Source organism: Rhincodon typus, chromosome 10, assembly GCF_021869965.1.
Source record: "Rhincodon typus isolate 14 chromosome 10, sRhiTyp1.1, whole genome shotgun sequence".
Lineage (NCBI taxonomy): Eukaryota > Metazoa > Chordata > Chondrichthyes > Orectolobiformes > Rhincodontidae > Rhincodon > Rhincodon typus.
The window spans coordinates 68,217,942-68,237,801 of record NC_063341.1 but is presented as its reverse complement, the minus strand read 5'-3'; the positions used below and the strand labels follow the sequence as shown (position 1 = coordinate 68,237,801).

The window sequence follows — 19,860 nt, the reverse complement described above, 5'->3', positions numbered from 1 at the left end:
TTGAATCATTGTGGGATGATGTCTCACTAAGTGTCGTCTAACGCAGCATTTCACCTCAAGACTTCAATTTGGCTCCCACGGAGGTCCTATAACATCTAAAGAAGCTGGTGATAATTGTCCCCCTGCTGCATATCAAGCAGAAGTGAGTTAGTCTATTGGCTCCGTAGGATGTCTCAGTGAAGCCATCGGAAATAAAAACAGGGAGAAATGTAACCCCCAAATACATAAAGTCAGGATTAACCCTAACATGAAATCTTAAAGTCAGTGGAACTCAAGCAATCATGTGCAAGATGATTGTACCTGCACCACACCAAGAAGGAGATGTTAACTGGCCTAACCAGATAGGATATCTGTCAGGCAGACCTCTGGATTTTTGTTTTATTTTGATTGAAATTCCGTTGATAGTTCCCAGAAGTCTGGCGTATCCTGTTAACGGTAAGCTTGGGAGACTGAGAAAACAAACAAACGGTGGGCAACAGTCACCACAGAGAGAACAGGTACTGCCACAGAAATGGCTGCCGAGAGTCTTCAACAGAATTCATTGCTGCTGCAAAGATGCGTATGGGCCTCTTGAGGATGGCCCAAAATTAGATTTCAGGCCTCATCCCAATAATGAGGCAGAGCTGCTGGCATCAGTTGAATAACAGAGGGGAATGGGCAGCTCACTACTTTGCAACAACGAATTTTAGATCACGCACCTCCCGCGCCAGGAGTAACCCTGCCTTGATACCAAGGAATCAGCAATAAGATTAGGGAGGCAATGACCTAGTAGTATTATTGCTGGACTGTTAATCCAGAGACCCAGGTAATGATCTGGAGACCTGGGTTCGAATCCCCCAGATGGTGGAATTTGAATTCAATAAATATCTGGAATTAAGAGTCTAATGATGACCATGAATCCATTGTTGATTGTCGGAAAAAACCATCTGGTTCACTAATGTCCTTTAGGGAAGGAAACTGCCATCCTTACCTGGTCTGGCCTATATGTGAATCCAGACCCGCAGTTACAATAGCAACATTTAAAAAACATTTGGATAGGTACATGGATGAGAAGGGTTTAGAGGGATATGGACTAAATGCAGGCAATTGGAAATAACTGAGTGGGCGCCATGGTCAGCATGGACCAGTTTGGGCAGAAGGGCGTGTTTTCATGCTGTATTACTCTATGACTCTATGACTCTAAATGTAGTTGACTCTTAACTGCCCTCTAGGCAGTTAGGAATGGGCAATAAATACTGGCCTAGCCAACAACATCCTCATCCTGTGTATGAGCAAAGAACAAGAACGTGTATTTACAGAGTTCCATTAACATGCAAAAATATCCCACAGGCATTTGCAGTGACTACAGCATTGATTGTTGGGTCAGCAGGTGTTCATTTTGGCTGGACAGGAAAATTATAGAATTTTTCCCAATATTGATAAACTTATTTTTAGATAGCAGCCATTGGTGTTGAGGCTGCTGAAACCAATGTAGTCACATTCATCATTTCCTGTGAATGGACTGGCTTGTATTTTATTGGTACCTGAGAAAACATTATTAGATGTTTCTCAGATGCTTAGCCACTACCACTCCCCCAAAATTGGACTCCTTAGTGCTTTTCCTTTGGAGCAAGAACTGTTCTCTATCTCAGCGTATTCCACGGGTTTCCCCCAAGATTCTCAACAATTCAAGCCGTCGCCCAACACAACTGCCATCCCTTCACAACCACTTCCCCACATGTACCAGAAATCCTTCAGATCTACTGCCCCTTTGCTGTTGTCTAGGAGTATAAACAGTGCACCTTCTACGCTTCCAGCCGTAGTAGAGGTGACAGAAGGATGGGAGTTACCGCAGGGAGGAGGCCAGCCGTCTTGCTCCTCACGTGTCGGAAAACTGTAGACGTGGGAGGGGAGGAAAGAATTTTCCGTGACTAAACTATCTTTCTCAGGAATTCTAAGAGGAAGTGCAAGCCTCTTCCATGAAGGGGGTGGGGAAGGGGGAACCAAGTGCCCATCAGTCAAAGAAACAGAATGTATTCACAGTTTAAATCTAAGCTGATGTCAGTGGATCCTGTCGCTATGTTTAGTTTCATGTCAGTGGCCAGTGGATAGTTATAATAGTGACGTCACAATGAAACTTACATCACGGTGAATTAATTGACTGCTGAAGCCGCAGAACTCTAACATCATCTAAAACTAATCCTAAAGACATTGGAGTGGGGAGAATAGGGGAAGTTCATTCGAAAGCATGACAGCCAATGTTTCAACTCCCCAGGCCAAATAGACATTGTAGAGTTTCGAAGGAAGTTCCATGCTTGCTGTTTTGACCCTAATCTCCACTGCCACAATGCAGAGAAGCTTTCAAATTCAATCCACTGCTGAAAAATGTCACCATGGGCCCCATGAATAGTACCCACAACACCATGGTTGATGATGGAACCGTTCCATAGAAAGTAAATCGCCTTGATTTTCCAACCTCTTCATACTCTAAACTGCTGCTCAGGTAAGGCTGCTTGATGGTACATCAGCTATGTGCTTTATTAACGCAGTGTGGAGCTGGAGGAACACAGCAGGTCAGGCATCATCGGGGGAGCAGGAAAGCTGATGTTTCGGGTCAGGACCCTTCTTCAGAAATCCCGACCCGAAACGTCAACTTTCCTGCTCCTCTGATGCTGCCTGGGCCTGCTGTGTTCCTCCAGCTCCACACTGTGTTATCTCAGACCCCAGCATCGGCAGTTCTTACTATCTCTGATCTGCTTTATTAAGACTTTTTTTGACGGGCAGGCAGATGATGAAGCATAAGTTATGTTCACGTCAGTTTTATCAATCCTGACAAGCCACAATGTATTAGGAAGAGGGGTGGGTGTTGTCATGTTCTCACATCAATGCCACTTCAGTCTTTTATTTCCTCCAATACTTTCTCCTGCAAGATTAGAGAAATGATACACTGGCAGTGGGTATGATGTGATCTAATTGGATAGTGGGCTGGTGCTGACTTCCACCAATTAAAGTATTTATCTTGTATTATTTCCATGACATAGCCTGTAAATCAGACATTCCTAAATACATGGATTTGGTGGAGTAGTTCTAATGTCACTAGCCCTCAGCTAATATTCTGGAGGGAGTGGGTTCAAATCCTACTGTAACAAATGGTGGAAATTTGATGTGAATAAAGATCTGGAATTTCATAAAAATCATTCCTGATTTTTTTTTATTATTCACTCGTGAGATATAGGTGTCACTGGTTGGGCCAGCATTTATTACCTGTTCCCATTTGCCCTTGAGGAGGTGGGGATGAGCTGCCTTCTTGAACCTTTGCAGCCCCTGGTAACTGCAGAAGCGCTGTTGTAAAACCCCATCTGATTCATGAGTGCCCTTTCTTTAGGGAAAGAAATCGGCCATCCTTACCTGGCCTGGCCTACACGTGACTCCAGACCCACAACAGTTTGGTTGATTTAATTGCCCTTAATTGGGTAACAGTAATAACCAGTGACAGCCACATCCTACAAATGAATTAAAACAAAACATGGGTCTTAATCCCCATTGGGTTCGTGAAGTGAAATCATGGGGTCACAGTCTCTAAGGCAGCAATGGGTTGCTATGGACCTCGGGATGATTTCTGACTGCAGCAATAAAAAAAAATTATTTTTATTTGTGGGTATTGTCTTAATTGATAGTTCTCTGAAGTTTGACTGCTGTTGCAAAACAATTGCCACCATAGGTCAAAGGAGTTGTTTATTTCTGGAGATACACTGCTTTTTCATCAAAACCTCTCACATTTTACTCTGTAACCTCTGTTCAAGAGCTAAATGTCTGGTGCCAGCCCCTTTGGGCTCAACAACTCCCCTCAGTTTTCACTCAGGGAGTCACAAAAGTCAGGGGAACAAAGTAGGATCACACTGGGAGAAAGTTTGGGACACCATTGCTCTAAATAAACCGATTGATAGCATGCCAACCCAACTCTGCTGGTGGTAATCTTGTCTCTGTCTCTGCGGAGTATTGGTTCAAGCTACACCCTCGGAATTCAGACTGTTAATCTAACATAACAAGGTGTAGAGATGGATGAACACAGCAGGCCAAAACGTCAGCCAAAACATCGGGTCCGAAACGTCAGCCTTCCTGCTCCTCTGTTGCTGCATGGCCTGCTGTGTTCATCCAGCTCTACACCTTGTTATCTCAGCATCAGCAGTTCCTACTATTTCTGTTAATCTAACATGATGCCTGTGTGCCGCACTGAAGGATACTGTATTATAACAGGTACACTTAACAGCTCAGACATATAACTAAGAAAGAAACCATGTCAGTACAAGAGTGGTGGGCGTGTGGAATGTGCTGCCGGCAGTGGTAGTGGAGTCAGACACTTTAGAGACTTTTAAGCGACTCTTAGATAGGCACATGGAGGATAGTAAAATGTAGGGTATGCAGGATAGATTGATCTTAATAGGATAGTAGGTCGGCACAACATCATGGGCCGAAGGGCCTGTACTGTGCTGTATTGTTCTATGTTCGATGTTAAGAGGAACAATTGCTGATTGGTATGCCTCCTTTGACCACCACTTTAGAAAGATCAATGTTTTTCATTTCATTGCTTCTTGATGGATCGGATTGATAAGCGGTGTTCAAAAGCTTATTCTTCTAAAAGCTATTCTTTCTCAGGAAGCAGACATGTCTGACTCGGCCAATATTTCTTGCCCACACTTTGAGCTGGTGGTAGCGAGCTGCTTTCTCAAACTGCTGCAGTCCATTTGGTGTAGGTAGACGCAAATGCCTTCAGGGAGGGCATTCCAGAATTTTGATCCAGTGACGGCAAAGGAACAGTGATACATTTCCAAGTCATGACAGTGTTTGGCCTTGAGGGAAACTTACAGTTGGTATTATTTCCCTGAGTCTGATGCCCTTTATCTTTCTTGATGGATGTGGTTCCTGGTTTGGATGGGATTGTCTAAGGAGGCTGTCAAGTTGCTGGAGGGCATCTTGTAGATAGTACACATTATGTGCATTGATGCTGGAGGGCATAAATATTTAACTTGATGAATAAGGTGCCAATAAGCAGGCTGCTTTATCTCAGATGGTACTGATCTTCTTGAGAGTTGTTGGAGTTACACTCATCAGGGCATGTAGAGAGTATTCCATTGCACTCCTGACTTCTGTGTTGTAGGTGTTGCGTGGGCTTTGGGAAGCCAGGAAATTAGTTTCTTGCTGCAGGATTCCTAAATTCTGACCTGCTGTTGTTGTCACCGTATTTATATGGCTGTCCAGTTCAGTTTCGGGTCAATGGTAACCTAAAAATGTTGATAGTGTGGGATTCAGAGATGCCATTGAATGTCAAGGAGCAATGGTTAGTTGTTGCAGATGGCCATTGTCTGGCACTTGTGTGGCATAAATGTTACTCGCCAATGATTAAGCCAAGCCTGGACATTGTCTAGGTGCTGAACATTGTGTAATCATCAGCGAACATCCTCATTTCTCACCTTACGAAGGAAGGACAGTCATTGATGAAGCAGCTGAAGATTTTTGGGCACATCCCTGAGGAGCTCCTGCAGGGGTGTCCTAGGATTGTAGTGCTTGGCCTCCAAACATTACAGCAATCCTCATTTGTGTTAATTATGCAAGCATGCAAATATGCAAAATAAGTAGGCCATTCAATAATATCAAAGTTGATCTGTTTGTGTTTCCATTCCACACTGCCATCTACTCCCAATAACCTTTGATGTCCTTACCTAATATGAATCTATATCTGCCCTACAAAGAATAGTCAATGACCCCCACCCCCATTTCCTTCTGAGGCTAACACTGGAGGGTTTCTCCCTGATGCCCATAGACTCTAGTTTTGCTAGGACTCCTTGATGCCACACTGACTCAAATATTACCTCGATGTCAAGGAGCTTCACTCTCAATTCCCCTCCAGAGTTCTGCTATTTTTTCCCGTGGTTGGACTGAAGCTGCTATGAAGTCATAGCAGTGGCCCTGGTGGAACACAGATTGAGGGTTAATGAGCAGGCTAATGCTGAGTAAGTGCACTTTTTGTGTGATTAATGACCGTTTCCATCACTTTACAGAAAATCGAAAGTAGACAGATGGGGCAGTAATTGGCCTGGCTAGATTTGTTTCGCATTTAGTGGGGAGGATAGACCTGGGTAGTTTACAGCAAAAACAGAAATTGAGCATTTACGGATCTAGCGACCCTTCTTCAATTCCAAAACGTTAACTCTGCTTTTTCTTCACAGATGCTGCCAGACCTGCTGAGATTCCCCAGCAATTTCTGTTTTTGCTTCTGATTTCCAGCATTTGCAGTGCTTTGGTTTTTTTAAGGTAATTTAGAAGATTGTTGGGTGGATGCCAGTGTTGCTGCTATACTGGAATAGTTCAGCTTGGGGAAACAGCTAACTTTGGAGCCAACATCTTCAGTATTAATGGTATAATATTGCCAGGCACATTATGTGGATATCACATGGAGTGAATTGAATTGGCTGAGATTGCCATCTGTGATGCTGTGGATCTTGTGGAGTCTCTCCTCCAGTGAGCTGTTTAAGTGTCCACCATCATTCACAATTGGATGTGTCAGGACTGCAGAGTTTAGATTTGATTCAGATACAGAAAATGCAGAAGTAACTCAGCAGGTTTCGCAGCATCTCTGGAGAAAGAGAAACACCAAAGATCAAGGCAAACTCAAGGAACATCAACTTCATTAATGTTTCACGTCCAATATGACTGAAATATTAACACTGTTTCTCTCTCCACATGCTGAGTTTCTCCAACATTTTCTGTATGTGCTTCAGATTTGCAGCATCCATAGAATTTTACTTTTATTGGATCTGACATGTTGGTTGGAGGTTTCTATCTCCTAACTCATTCTGTTCATTAAAATCTACTTCGTTGGTGTAGCTTTAGATCATCCTAATCTGTACAAGTGGCTCAGAGCCAAACTTTGCCTGATAATTGTCCTCTGAAGTGTTTTATTATGTTAAAGGAACTATATAAATACAGGTAACAAGGTGTGGAGCTGGGCCTAGACCCTTCTTCAGAAAAATTTCAGTCTAGGCCCAAAACGTCAGCTTTCCTGCTCCTCTGATGCTGCTTGGCCTGCTGTGTTCATCCAGCTCTACACCTTGTTATCTCAGATTCTCCAGCATCTGCAGTTCCTACTATCTCTGAATCAGAAGTCACATATAGGCCAGGCCAGGGAAGAATGGCAGTTTTCCTTCTGTGAAGGACATTGGTAGGCCAGTTTGGTTTTTTGGACAATTGGCAGTAGGTGTTTTATTCGTTCATTGGATGAGGGCATTACTGGCTAGGCCAGCATTTATTGCCTATACCTAACTTCTCAGAGGGCAGTTAAAAATCAACCACAGTGCTGTGGGTCTGGGTCTGAAGTCACATTTAGGCTAGACCAGGTAAGTGTGGCAGATTTCCTTCTCTAAAGGTCATTAGTGAATCAGATGGGTCTTTCCAACAATCAGCAATGGCTTCATGGTCATCAGTAGATTCTTAATTCCATTTTTTTTAAAAATTGTATTCAAAATCCACCATCTGACGTGGCAGAATTTGAACTTGGTTCCCCAGAACATTAGTTGAGTTTTTGGTTTAATAGTCTAAGGATAATACCACTAGGCCATTACCTCTCCATACATAAGCTGATCATTTAGAATCATAGAATCCCTACAGTGCAGGAAGAGACCATTTGGCCCGCCGAGTCTGTACCAGCCATCAGAAGAGCATCCCACCCAGACCCATCACCCCACCGTATCCCCATAACCCACTCATTCTACCCAATCTACCTAACCAGCACATCTTTGGTCTGTGGGAGGAAACCAGGGCAACTGGAAGAAACCCATGCAGATGCAGGGAGAATGTGCAAACTCCACACAGTCAGTCACCTAAGGCTGAAATCAAATCTGGGTCCCTGGTGCTGTGAGGCAGTTTCCCTTTCCTTTCTGTTTAACTGCTCTGCAATACTTCACCTCCTCCTCCCCTTACTGTGCCTCCTGTTTCACTAGGTGGAGTGGGATGGAGTCATTGGGAAGAGGAAGTGGTGGATGGTTTGGTCACAATTCCACCCCATGTGGCTCCCGTAAACTCACTTTTTTCTCTTCTGAGAGTGTTAAGTGTTAAAATCATGATGGTTGCCACAAAGTATAGAGCAGGTTATGAAAAACGACTCCCCGTTCACTGCACACCACCACTCTATCCCAATCCTATTCACAGCCAAAGGTTCCTGCAGTTAATGCCATTACATTGGCAATTATTTAGAATTTTATTTCTACCCACATTCTCCATGATTTGACTTTCAACAAAGGGTTTGACAGCTTTAGCCACAATCTAACCATTGCTTTTTGGGGTCAATTTTACTGCAGTTTTGCGTCCCACGTAACTCGCCATAATTCAGTAATTTCTGAAATTTTGTTCCTCCCAATTCCCTCCTTGATCTTCTTAAGGATCCTCCAAAATCCACATAAAAATTATGGGTTGTTGCCTCCCACCTGTTTCTTCCACCTCAACCTCTTCATCAATTTTAATCATGTCAAATTAGTTATCTAATTTTAATGCTCACACTTAACTAATACCATTCCCAACCCTCCCTTAACCCTAACTCTTATTCTAACCCTAAAGTTATTTCCAACCTAACGCTACTTTGAAGTTTAACCTTAGGGCTTATCATAACCTTTATCCTAATCCTAACCGAAACTCTAACCTTAAGTTCAACCTCACCATTCCAATTATAACTTTCATTCAATACTAACCCTATTCCAACTCAACCATTATCAAAATTTTGAGAGTAATCTTTGAATATGTTAGCAGGGTTTGGAAAACTTGAGAAAAATGAAAATGTTTTCCCTGAAGAATTATTTAAATATAAAAGTTAGGCATTTTGTTTGATAAATGCAAGGCATAAAGGTTTTTGTTCTTGTGAGTTTTGAATATTGTCTATTTAAAATATGCAATTTGGGAATTTGAAAAAAGTTCAACATTATTCTTGATATTACCTGAGATAACCACAAATATAATAAAATGTTTAAATGTTAATTAAATGTTTAAAATTATAGTTAGCCTCAGTCAAATGAAACCCTATTTTTTATTTCACCGAGTGACCATAGTGAAGTTTAAATTGATTAATTACTGTATATACTCATGCAAAAGTTGAATTTTTAGACTTTTTTTTAAGGTTAAATTTATGGGGCCGACTATTACATGGATACTATTTTTGAGGGGCTGAATTTCATGCTACAGTCCAAAATACCACATCATCAGCAGAAGCTCAGTTGATCGCTAAACTAATAAAGAAAAAAAACACAATGAATTACGATCATTACCAAATAAAGACAATAGAAACAAAAAAATGAATAAGTGAACTTTTATTTATGCATACAAAAAGTGAAATAGAAATATAATATGGCTTTAAATTACAATTATATGGTACATCTTAAATTAAAGATGTCACATACAAAAGTTTATTAAAATCCTTGAAAATCACTCTGTTCAACAAGTAAATGCATATGGGCCTATCTTACGTGGGAAATGATGGTGTGATAAACTTTGTATGACACTAATTATCTAATTATAGTACGCATATGATAATGAACTTAAGAAATCCCTAGCCTAATGTTGGTGTGAATTGTACAGTAAAACACATAATAGCATGAAAAAAAATTAATTTCCTCATCATAATATTTAGGTACTGAATAATACCTTGACTCACAAATGTTGATCTGTTATCTGTGAAGAACTAGGGTTGACTTCTACACGAGATATATGGACAATTCCAGATTTTTTGGCCAAAAATAGGGGACCAACTTTTACATGAGATTGACTTTTACTCGAGTATGTACAGTAGTTTTAAAGAAAAATTAACTTGAAACTGCCAAATATCCTTGTGTAAAAGGTAGATTTCCCTTCAAACAAAAGCATGAAATCTTTTGACCCTGTATAATTCCTGTTTGAAGCAGGTAATTTCCCCTCCTTTTGCAAGGAGGCTTATCCAGAATCTTCTAAATGTGCTTCATTGGGAAATACATTTTTTTAGACAAACATCTTTTGGATTTAGCATTGCAGCCCAGGAATGATAAAAAGGCTCCCAAAAAGGGTGATCTAATCTGAAAGTCAATCAAACCATAGCATCTTAACTATTGCATTTGTAATAAAAAGTCAATGTTTGACCACTGGTTTAAGTGGCTGTAAAATGTAAACTCAAGATAGTGAACAAATTTTTTCCTGCTTTTGCTTCACAGGCTAAAGGGATGTTTACAGTGACCGAGTTCAAATGGTTGACAGATCCTCAGACAGCCTACCGCATTTTAAAGCCATGGTGGGATGTTTTCAGTCATTATATCTGCATGGTGATGCTCTTGATTTCTCTGCTAGGGGGAACGCTCCAAATTGCTCAGAATAAAATGCTATGTCTTCCTTGCAAGGTAATTGTCAACAACAATTGCAAGGCCCCCTGGGAGAGTAATACCAGCACTCCAGCAAATAAAACTCCTGTTATAAATGGGATAAGAAATCTTCTTGATAGGCAACAATACTCATACATCGATGCTGTGTGTTACGAGAAGCAGCTCCATTGGTTTTCCAAGTTCTTCCCCTACCTGGTGCTCTGGCAGACTCTGCTCCTTTTGATTTGCAGCAACTTCTGGTTCAAGTACCCCAGCACCAGCTCAAGGCTCGAGCACTTCATCACCATCCTCCACAAGTGCTTCGACTCCCCGTGGACTACCCGTGCTCTGTCTGAGGCAGTTGAGATCAGTGGAGAGAAGCACCCTTACCGCAAAACCAAAGAAGCATCTAAAGTATCTTTCTCCACCACGAACTTTGAATCGAAATTGTTGACGAGCAGAGTGGAGCCCAACTTGGCTGATGCCAATGAGAAGACCATCCTGGATCGAAAGGAAGGGGAGCAGGCAAAAGCTATCTTTGAAAAGGTGAAGAAGTTCAAAGCACATGTTGAAGAAAAGGACATTATCTACAGGCTGTACATGAGACAGATTATTATCAAAGTCATTATATTCATTTTTATCATTTCATATATCCCCTATTATATTATTGAGATGAACTTTGATATCAATTGTAAAGTTGACATACAGATGTTTACAGGATATCAACAATATCGTTGTGTCCATTCCTTGGCAACAATATTTAAACTCTTAGCATCCTTTTATGCAATACTGGTTGTGTTACATGGATCTTTTAGTGTCTACAGTCTATATTGGATGCTCAGACGCTCACTGAAGAAATATTCTTTTGAAAGTGTTCGTGAGGAAAGTAGCTACAGGGACATTCCGGATATTAGAAACGATTTTGCCTTCATTCTTCACCTTTCAGACCAGTATGATCCATTGTATTCAAAGCGATTCTCAGTCTTCCTTTCAGAGGTCAGTGAAAACAAGTTGAAACAGATTAACCTTAACCTGGAGTGGACAGCAGAGAGGCTAAGGCATAAACTACAGAAGAACTTGCAGGACAAAACAGAGCTGTACCTGTTCATGTTAAGTGGACTCCCAGATGCTGTATTTGAGCTGAAAGAACTTGAAACTCTTAAACTAGATCTTCTAACTGAAGCCAAATTCCAAACAGCCATGTCTCAGCTTACCAACCTTAAAGAGTTACACCTTTACCACACACCAACCACTGTGGACCCACAGGCACTGAATTGTTTATCTGAAAATCTGCAAGCATTGCACGTCAAGTTTACTGACATGGATAAAGCCCCACGCTGGATATTTAATCTAAAGAACCTGACAGAACTTCATTTAACTGGTAACTTAAAAATGGAAAAGAATCACTTTGTGTCTTTAAGTGGACTGGAGAATCTAAAGAATCTAAAAGTTCTCTACTTGAAAAATAGTCTTCCTCACATTCCAGCAATAGTAACTGGCTCAGGACTCCTCTTAAACAAACTGTCCATTGATAATGAAGGTACCAAACTAACTGTGTTCAATACCTTGAAGAATATGGTAAACCTCACAAACCTTGAACTCCTTAACTGTGACCTAGAGCGCATTCCACATTCTATTTTTAGCTTGTACAATTTACGTGAAATTGATCTGAAAGGCAACAGACTTAAGACAATTGAAGAAATTATCAGTTTCCAGCACCTGAAATGGCTTTCTTGCCTCAAGCTTTGGCACAATGCTATTGCATATATACCTGTTCAAATTGGGACACTGGTAAATCTGGAACAGCTGTACCTCAACAATAACAGAATTGAAAACATACCATCACAACTTTTTTTATGCCACAAGTTACGGCTTTTGGATTTCAGCAATAATCACCTAACTGCTATTGGTGATGAAATCAGTGAACTGAAGCATCTACAACATCTTAATGTCTCCAATAACAATGTAAGTAAATTTGTCCAGTTATTGTTAAAAGAACTGTATCATACGATTATGTAATCTCATTCGTTTGAAAAATCTCCACCCTCTATTCGAAGTTTGATTAATTGAATCCTCCTCATCACTTCTAACTCTCCAATCTGGATGATTTTTTTATGGCTACTTACGGGTAGTTAGGGTTAGATTTACTCTTGAACTCTTGCCCAGGATCCTGCATTCAAGGGCAACTCTAGAGATTTGAGCACAGAATCTCAGCTCCTGCAGTACCAAGGGACTGCTACATAGTTAGAAGTGCTGTTCTTCAGGGGTAGTGTTAAAAGACTGTAAGATGTAGGAGCCAAAGTAGGCCATTCAGCCCATCAAGTCTGCTTTACCATTCAATGAGATCATGGCTGATCTGATAATCCTCAAATTCTCTTTCCTGCCTTCTCCCTATAACCCTTGATTTCCTTACATAGAGTCATAGAGTCAAGCAGCATGGAAAAAAAGCCTTTGGGCCAACTCATCTATGCCAATCAGGTTTCCCAAACTAAACTAGTTCCATTTGTCTATGTTGGTCCATATCCTTCTAAACCATTCCTATCCATGTACCTGTCCAAATGTCTTTTAAATGTTGTAATTGTACCTATATCTACCACTTCCTCTGGCAGTTCATTTCATACATGCAACACCCTCTGTATGAAAAATTTGCCCCTCAGGTCCCTTTTAAATCATGCACCTTTCACCTTAAACTTACACCCTCTAGTTTTGAACTCCCCTATCCTGGAGAAAAGATCTTTGCTATTTACCTTATCTATGCCCCTCATAATTTTATAAACCTCTATAAGGTCACCCCTCAACCTCTTAGGCTCCAGTGAAAAAAGTCCAAGCCTAATGGCAAATGGGACTAGATTAATTTACGATATCTGATAGGCATGGATGAATTGGACCAAAGGATCTGTTTCCGTGCTGCACATCTCTATGACTCTATCCAGCATCTCCTGTGACTTAAACCCTCCAGTCCCAGTAACAATCTTGCAAATCTTTTCTCTATCCTTTCAAATTTAATAACATCCTTCCTATAGCAGGGTGACCAGAACTGTACGCAGTACAACAAAAGTGGCCTCACCAATGTCCTGTACATCCGCAACATGACATCCCAACTCCTATACTCAATGCCCTGACCAATGAAGGCAAGCATACCAAGCTCTTCTTCACCACCCTGTCTACCTGCATGCCACTTTCAAGGAACTATGCACCTGCACCCCTAGGTCTCTCTGCTCAACAACATGCCCTAGGACCCTACCATTAGTGATGTAAGTCCTGCCCTGGTTTGCATTACCAAATTGAAACATTTTATATTTATCTAAATTAAACTCATCCGCCATTCCTCAGTCCATTGGCCCAGCTGATCAAGATTCTATTGTACTCCTTGATAATCTTCTTCACTGTACACTATACCACCAATTTTGGTGTCATCCAAAACTTATTAACTGTGCTCCCTATATTTTCATCCAAATTGTTTCTATAAATGCCAAAAAGCAGTGGACCCAGTATCAAACCCTATGGACACTGTTGGTCACTGGCCTCCAGTCCTAGACACAATCCTTTACCATCTGTCTCCTACCATCAAGCTAATTTTGTATGAGATTGGTTAGCTCTCTCTGGATCCTATGTGGTCTAAATTTACTCACCACTCTACCATGCAGAACCTTGTCAAAGGCCTTGCTAAAGTCCATGTAGTCAATGTAGTCCTCTACCCTCATCTATCTTCTTTGAGACATCCCCAAAAGACTCTCAGGTTTGTGAGACACGACTTCCCTCACACAAAACCATGCTGACTATTCCTAACCAGTCCTTGCCTCGCTAAATGCATGTAAAGTCTGTCCCTCAGAAACCCCTCCAAACAGCTTACCCACCATTGACATCAGATTTGAGCTTCTGACCTCATTTGTGTCATGGCTAAGACAACACATACCCTTCTCTATGCATCACTTAATTTCATCTCTGTCTCATCACATCTGCAGCTGAAACTCTCATTCAAAGAATCCTTACAGTGCATTTAGAGGCCATCCAGCCCATCGAATCTGCACTGACCCTCTGAACAGCATCCCACCCAGTTCCTGTAACCGTGTATTTACCATAGCCAATCCACCCAGCCTGCACATCTTCAGACTGTGGAAGGAAACCAGAGCACCCAGAAGAAGCCCTCACAAACATTGGGAGAACATACAAACTCTACACAGTCACCCAAGGCTGGAATTGAACCTAGATCTTTTGCATTGCAAGGCAACAGTGCTAACCACTGAGCCACTCATGCCTTTGTTAACTCTAGACTCATATATTCTCATGCTTCCTTGGCTGGTCTCCCACATTTTACCCTTAGGACCATTGAACTAATTCAAAGATCTACTGAGCATGATTCAGCTGGTACCAAGTTCCATTCACCCATCACCTTGATCACCTAAACTGCACTGTCTCAAACAATATCTTGATCTTAAAATTTTTATCTTTGTTTTCCAAATCCTTCTATAACCTCACCCTTCCCTATCTCTGTTATCACTTCCAGCTCTTCTTCTCCAATTCTGCTTGTTCTAGCATTCCTGATTTCAATTACTGCGTCATTGTAGGTGTTGCCTTCAGCTGCCTAGGTCCCAGGATCTGGAATTCACCCCTAAACCTTTCCTCCCCTGTGCCTTGCTTTCTTTTAGAGTCATAGAGCCATACAGGACGGAAACAGACCCTTTGGTTCAACCAGCCCATGCCAAACATAATCCCAAACTAAACTAGTCCCACCTGCCTGCTCCTGGCCCATATCCCTCCAAACTCTTCCTATTCATGTATTTACCCAAGTGTCTTTTAAACATTGTAATTGTGCCCACACCCACAATTCCTCAGGAAGATCACTCCACAGGCGAACCACCCTCTGCCTAAAAAAATTGCCCCTCATGTCTGTTTAAAGTCTGTCTCCTCTCACCTTAAAAAAATGTGTCTCGTCGTCTTGAAATCCCCCGTCCTTGACCTAGCATTCAATTATCTGACCTAATGTGCCCTGTTGTGGCTCGGTGTTATTTTTTTCTCATTAAATGGTAGAACCACAGAGTGATTACAGAACAGTAGAAGGCCATTCAACCGATCATGTCAGTCCTGACTGTTTGGAGGAGCAATTTACTGAACGACATTCCCCACCTTCTCAGCTTTGCCCTGTACTTTCTTCCCTTCCAGATAATAATCCAACTGCTTCTTGAATCCTTCCATTGGATCGGCCTCCACTACAATCTCAGACAATGCATTCCAGATCCAAACTACTTGCCACGTGAAAAAGGATTTTCCTCATGTCACTATTGCTTGTTTTGCCAATTACTTTGAATCTGCACCTTCTGATCCTTGATCTTTCCACCAGTAGGGACATGTTCCTCCTTATCTGTCCAGACTTCTTATATTGAATGCCTCTATTCAATCTCGTCTCAACTCTCCCTTCTCTGAGGAAAACAGTCGTCCCCTTTTCAATCTGTCCATGTGACTAATGTTCTTCATCCCTGAAACATTTCTTGTGATTAGTTTCTGCACCCTCGTGCACGTCTTCATTTCCTTTCCTGCTAAAGGAAAGATGTTGTTAAATTTGAAAGGCTGCAGAAAGGAGTTACAAGGATGTTGCTGGGATTGGAGTTTTTGAGCTATAAGGAGAGGCTGAATAGGCTGGGGCTATTTTCCCTGGAGTTTTGGAGGATGAGGAATGACCATATAGAAGTTTATAAAATCATGAGGGACATGGATAGGGTGAATAGCTAAGGTCTTTTTCCCAGGTTGGGGGAGTCCAAAACTAGAAGACATAGCTTTAAGGTGAGCGGGGAAAGATTTAAACGGGACCTAAAGGGCAACTTCTTCACACAGACGGTGGTGTGTGTATGGAATGAGCTGCCAAAGGAAATGGTGGAAGTTGGTACAATTACAACATTTAAAAGGCATCTGGATGGGTACTTGAATAGGAAGGGTTTAGAGGAATATGGGTGAAATGCTGGCAAATGGGACTAGACTTATTTAGGATATCTGGTTGGCATGGATGAGTTGGACAGAAGGGTCTGTTTCCATGCCATACAGCTCTATGACTCCACAACTATGACTCTAAGTGTGGAGCTCTGAACTGGAATAATACTGAGGCCAAACCAGTGTTTTCACAAGTTAACGTTTCGGGTCCGGTGACCCTTCCTCAGTTCCTCACTGATGCCTTACGCCTTATTTACCACTTTATCCACTTATGATGCCCCTTTCAGGGAGCTACGGACTTACCCCCCAGGATCCATCCATATGTGCAAAAGCAGGAATAGGAGACACAATGTTGAAAGTTTTATAACATCAAGTGGAAATGTCATATTGGAATCTCTGTCTATGCAGTAGACGCATTCATAAGCAAGGAATAACCATTTAGCAAACTGTAATAACTTCCTTCTGGTGTCTTGTTGTTTATTTAAAGCCATCATAGGCAGTTCCTGTCTCCAGATGAATAAGGACTCCAGATCTAGTTGCTCCAGTTGCTTTTTCTCCACTCATGATTTTTCAATTAAGTGCTACGAATTGACAATCATTCCTTGATAATGGGATGGTGCAATGATTCCCATCAGAAATCTTTATTAAAGGGCCTTCACAAGGACAAAGATTATTTTTCTTTGCAACAAGTGAGAAAAACAGAATCTGCACCCAAAACAAGAGCCGCAAGAAAGGACTGGAACCTGTTGCCAACAGAGCAGGACAACAATTAGAAATGATTGTTCCATAAACTTTGACATTTATCATTGTTTCCATGTATTGTTCTCCATTTATACAGAACTTAGAACAACACTGTACAGGAACAAGCCCTTCAGACCACATGTCTGTGCAGACCACAATGACTAAAACTAACTCCACCTGCCTGCATTTGGTCCATATCCCTCTATTCCCTGTCTGTTTATGTGCCTGTCCAAATGCCTCTTACACATTGTTAATGTATCTGCTTCTACCACATCCCCTGGCGGAGCATTCCAGGCACTGACCACCCTCTGTGTAAAAAGACTTTCCTCATGCATCTCCTCTTTAAGCTTTCACCCTCTCACCTTAAACCTATGCCTCTAGTATTTGACATTTCCACCCTGGGAAGAAAACTCTAACTATCCACGCTATCCATGCCTCTCATCATCTTATATACTTCTATCAGATCACCCCTCAGCCTCTGATGCTTTAGCAGAAACAATCCAAGTTTGTCCACCCACTCCAATCCAGGCAACATTCTGGTAAATCTCGTCTGTGCCATCCCCAAAACCTCCACATCCTTCCCGTAGTGTGGCCACCAAAACTCCAAATGTGACCTAACTAAAGTTTTATACAGCTGCAACATAACTTGCTAACTTTTATATCAATGCCCTCACTGATGCCTTACGCCTTATTTACCACTTTATCCACTTATGATGCCCCTTTCAGGGAGCTACGGACTTACCCCCCAGGATCCATCCATATGTGCATGCTCCTAAGGGTCCTGCTATTTTTAGTATTGTGTCCCCTTGCATTTGACCTCCCAAAATGAATTACTTCACACATGCCCAGATTAAACTCCATCTGCCCAATTTTCCAACTGATCTATATCCTGGTGTATCCTTTGATAACCTTCTTCTCAATCCACAATTCCATCAATTTTCTTCTGCAATCTTACTAATCAGACACCTACATTTTCATTCAAATCATTTATATATATTACAAACAACGGAGATCCCAGCACCGATCATTGTGGAACACCACTGGCTGCAGAACTCCAGTCAGAAAAACACCCCTCCACAACTACCCTCTGTTTTCTATGACCAAGCTAATTTTGTATCCAATTGACCAACTCACCATGGATCCCATGTGACTTAATATTCTGGAACAGCCTACCATGAGGGACCTTGTCAAATGCTTTAGTAAAGTCCATGTAGACAATCCTCTCTCTCCATGATCTTACACAGGTGTCAATTCAGCTCTTCATAGTTACACAGCCTGGTCCTTCATCAATGCTCTTCAAGACCCTAGGGATGTTGATCTCTACATGGCTGCAGGCTTAAGGTGCTGTAGGATCTGATTGAACAAGAAACTTACTGGGCAGCCCACCAGTATCTAATTGGTTCTTTGATCCAGTGAGCTTTCTCATTGGTCGGGATGGGAATTTCGTCACCCCTGAAGTCACCTGCACCCACACTTACTGCACAGAGCATTAAATTCCAATCAGGAGCTAGCCATTTGGCCCTATTATCCTGCATTTATATACAGGGTCCACCCCAGCCACCCTACTTCGTTGCACCCTATCCCTTTTTCCCTTGTTCAGATATCTAGCTTTTTACAGATCTTTCAATTGTACGGAAAGTATTAAATTCACTCTGACAACCTACTGTGAGTCATAGAGACATAGAGCATGGAAACAGACCCTTCGGCCCAAGTCGTCCATGCTGACTAAGTTTCCAAAACTGAACTAAACTGCCTGAGTTTGGCCCATATCTCTCTAAACCTTTCCTATTCATGTACCTATGTAAATGTCTTTTAAATGGTGTAACTGTACCTGCATTACCATTTCCTCTGGCAGCTCGTTCAATATACGCACCACTCTCTGTGTGAAAAAGTTGCCCCTCAGGTCCCTTTTAAATTTTTCTCCTCTCACCTTAAAAATATGTGCCCTAATTTTGAACTTTCCCATCTTAGGGAAAAGACCTTTGCTATTCAACTTATCTATGCCCCTCATGATTTTATCAAACTCTACAAGGAGCAACATCCTACGCTCTGGTGAAAGAAGTCCCAGCCTATCCAGCCTCTCCTTATAACTCAAATCCAGTCCTGCTAACATCCTTGTAAATGTCTTCTCAATCATCTCAAACCTGATAATATCATTCCTATATATGCATGATCTCAGATTATTAGTATATAAGACCTAACCACAGCAAATCTATTCCACAAACTCAAAACCTGGACTGCTCATCCTCATCGTTCTCGTTGCAGATGCATCAAACATTCAGACAGTGCATTCCAAATCTGTTACAATACAGTGACAGGTCAGGAACACAGATAGTCACTGATGCATCAACCCAATACAATTTTATTTCTTTGACAAAATAAGTTTTGGAATAATAGTTGTGCATACCTCCTTAATGTAATATCCTTCAATGGCACATCTGTTGGAGCTAAAATTAGAATTAGAATTGGCTTTATTGTCACATGTACTTACGTGAGTGCAGTAAAAAGTTTACAAGTCACGACTTAAGGTGCCATCCTAGATACAGATGTACCTAGGTACAGATTCTTATGTACAAATGCTGAGGAAAAATTTAGGAAAATGAAGAAATAAAAAGTCAAGAATTACAGATCTTTGCGCCATTTTAAATACAAAAGTACAAAATCATAGATTAGAAAAATAAAGGAGTAAAAAGTTCATGAGAATAGTCTTTCCAACCCAGACTATGCAGAGCCTCACCTCCAGTCCGTGCTGAGCCTCACCTCCAGACCATATCCACCTCACGTCCAGACTGTGCCCACCTCACCTCCAGACCGTGCTGAGCCTCACCTCCAGACCGTGCCCACC

The 19,860-nt window shown here is 41.6% G+C and overlaps 1 protein-coding gene across 1 annotated transcript in view; it reads left to right on the top strand.

The window, feature by feature from the left end:
• Positions 1-10,214: 10,214 nt before the first annotated feature.
• LOC109924709 (volume-regulated anion channel subunit LRRC8B-like) overlaps positions 10,215-19,860 on the top strand; it is a 10,627-nt gene continuing 981 nt past the window's right edge. The window contains exon 1 of the mRNA XM_020524702.2: positions 10,215-12,314. Within this exon, the coding sequence (XP_020380291.2) occupies positions 10,215-12,314 (2,100 nt within the window). The remainder of the gene's footprint in view (positions 12,315-19,860) is intronic.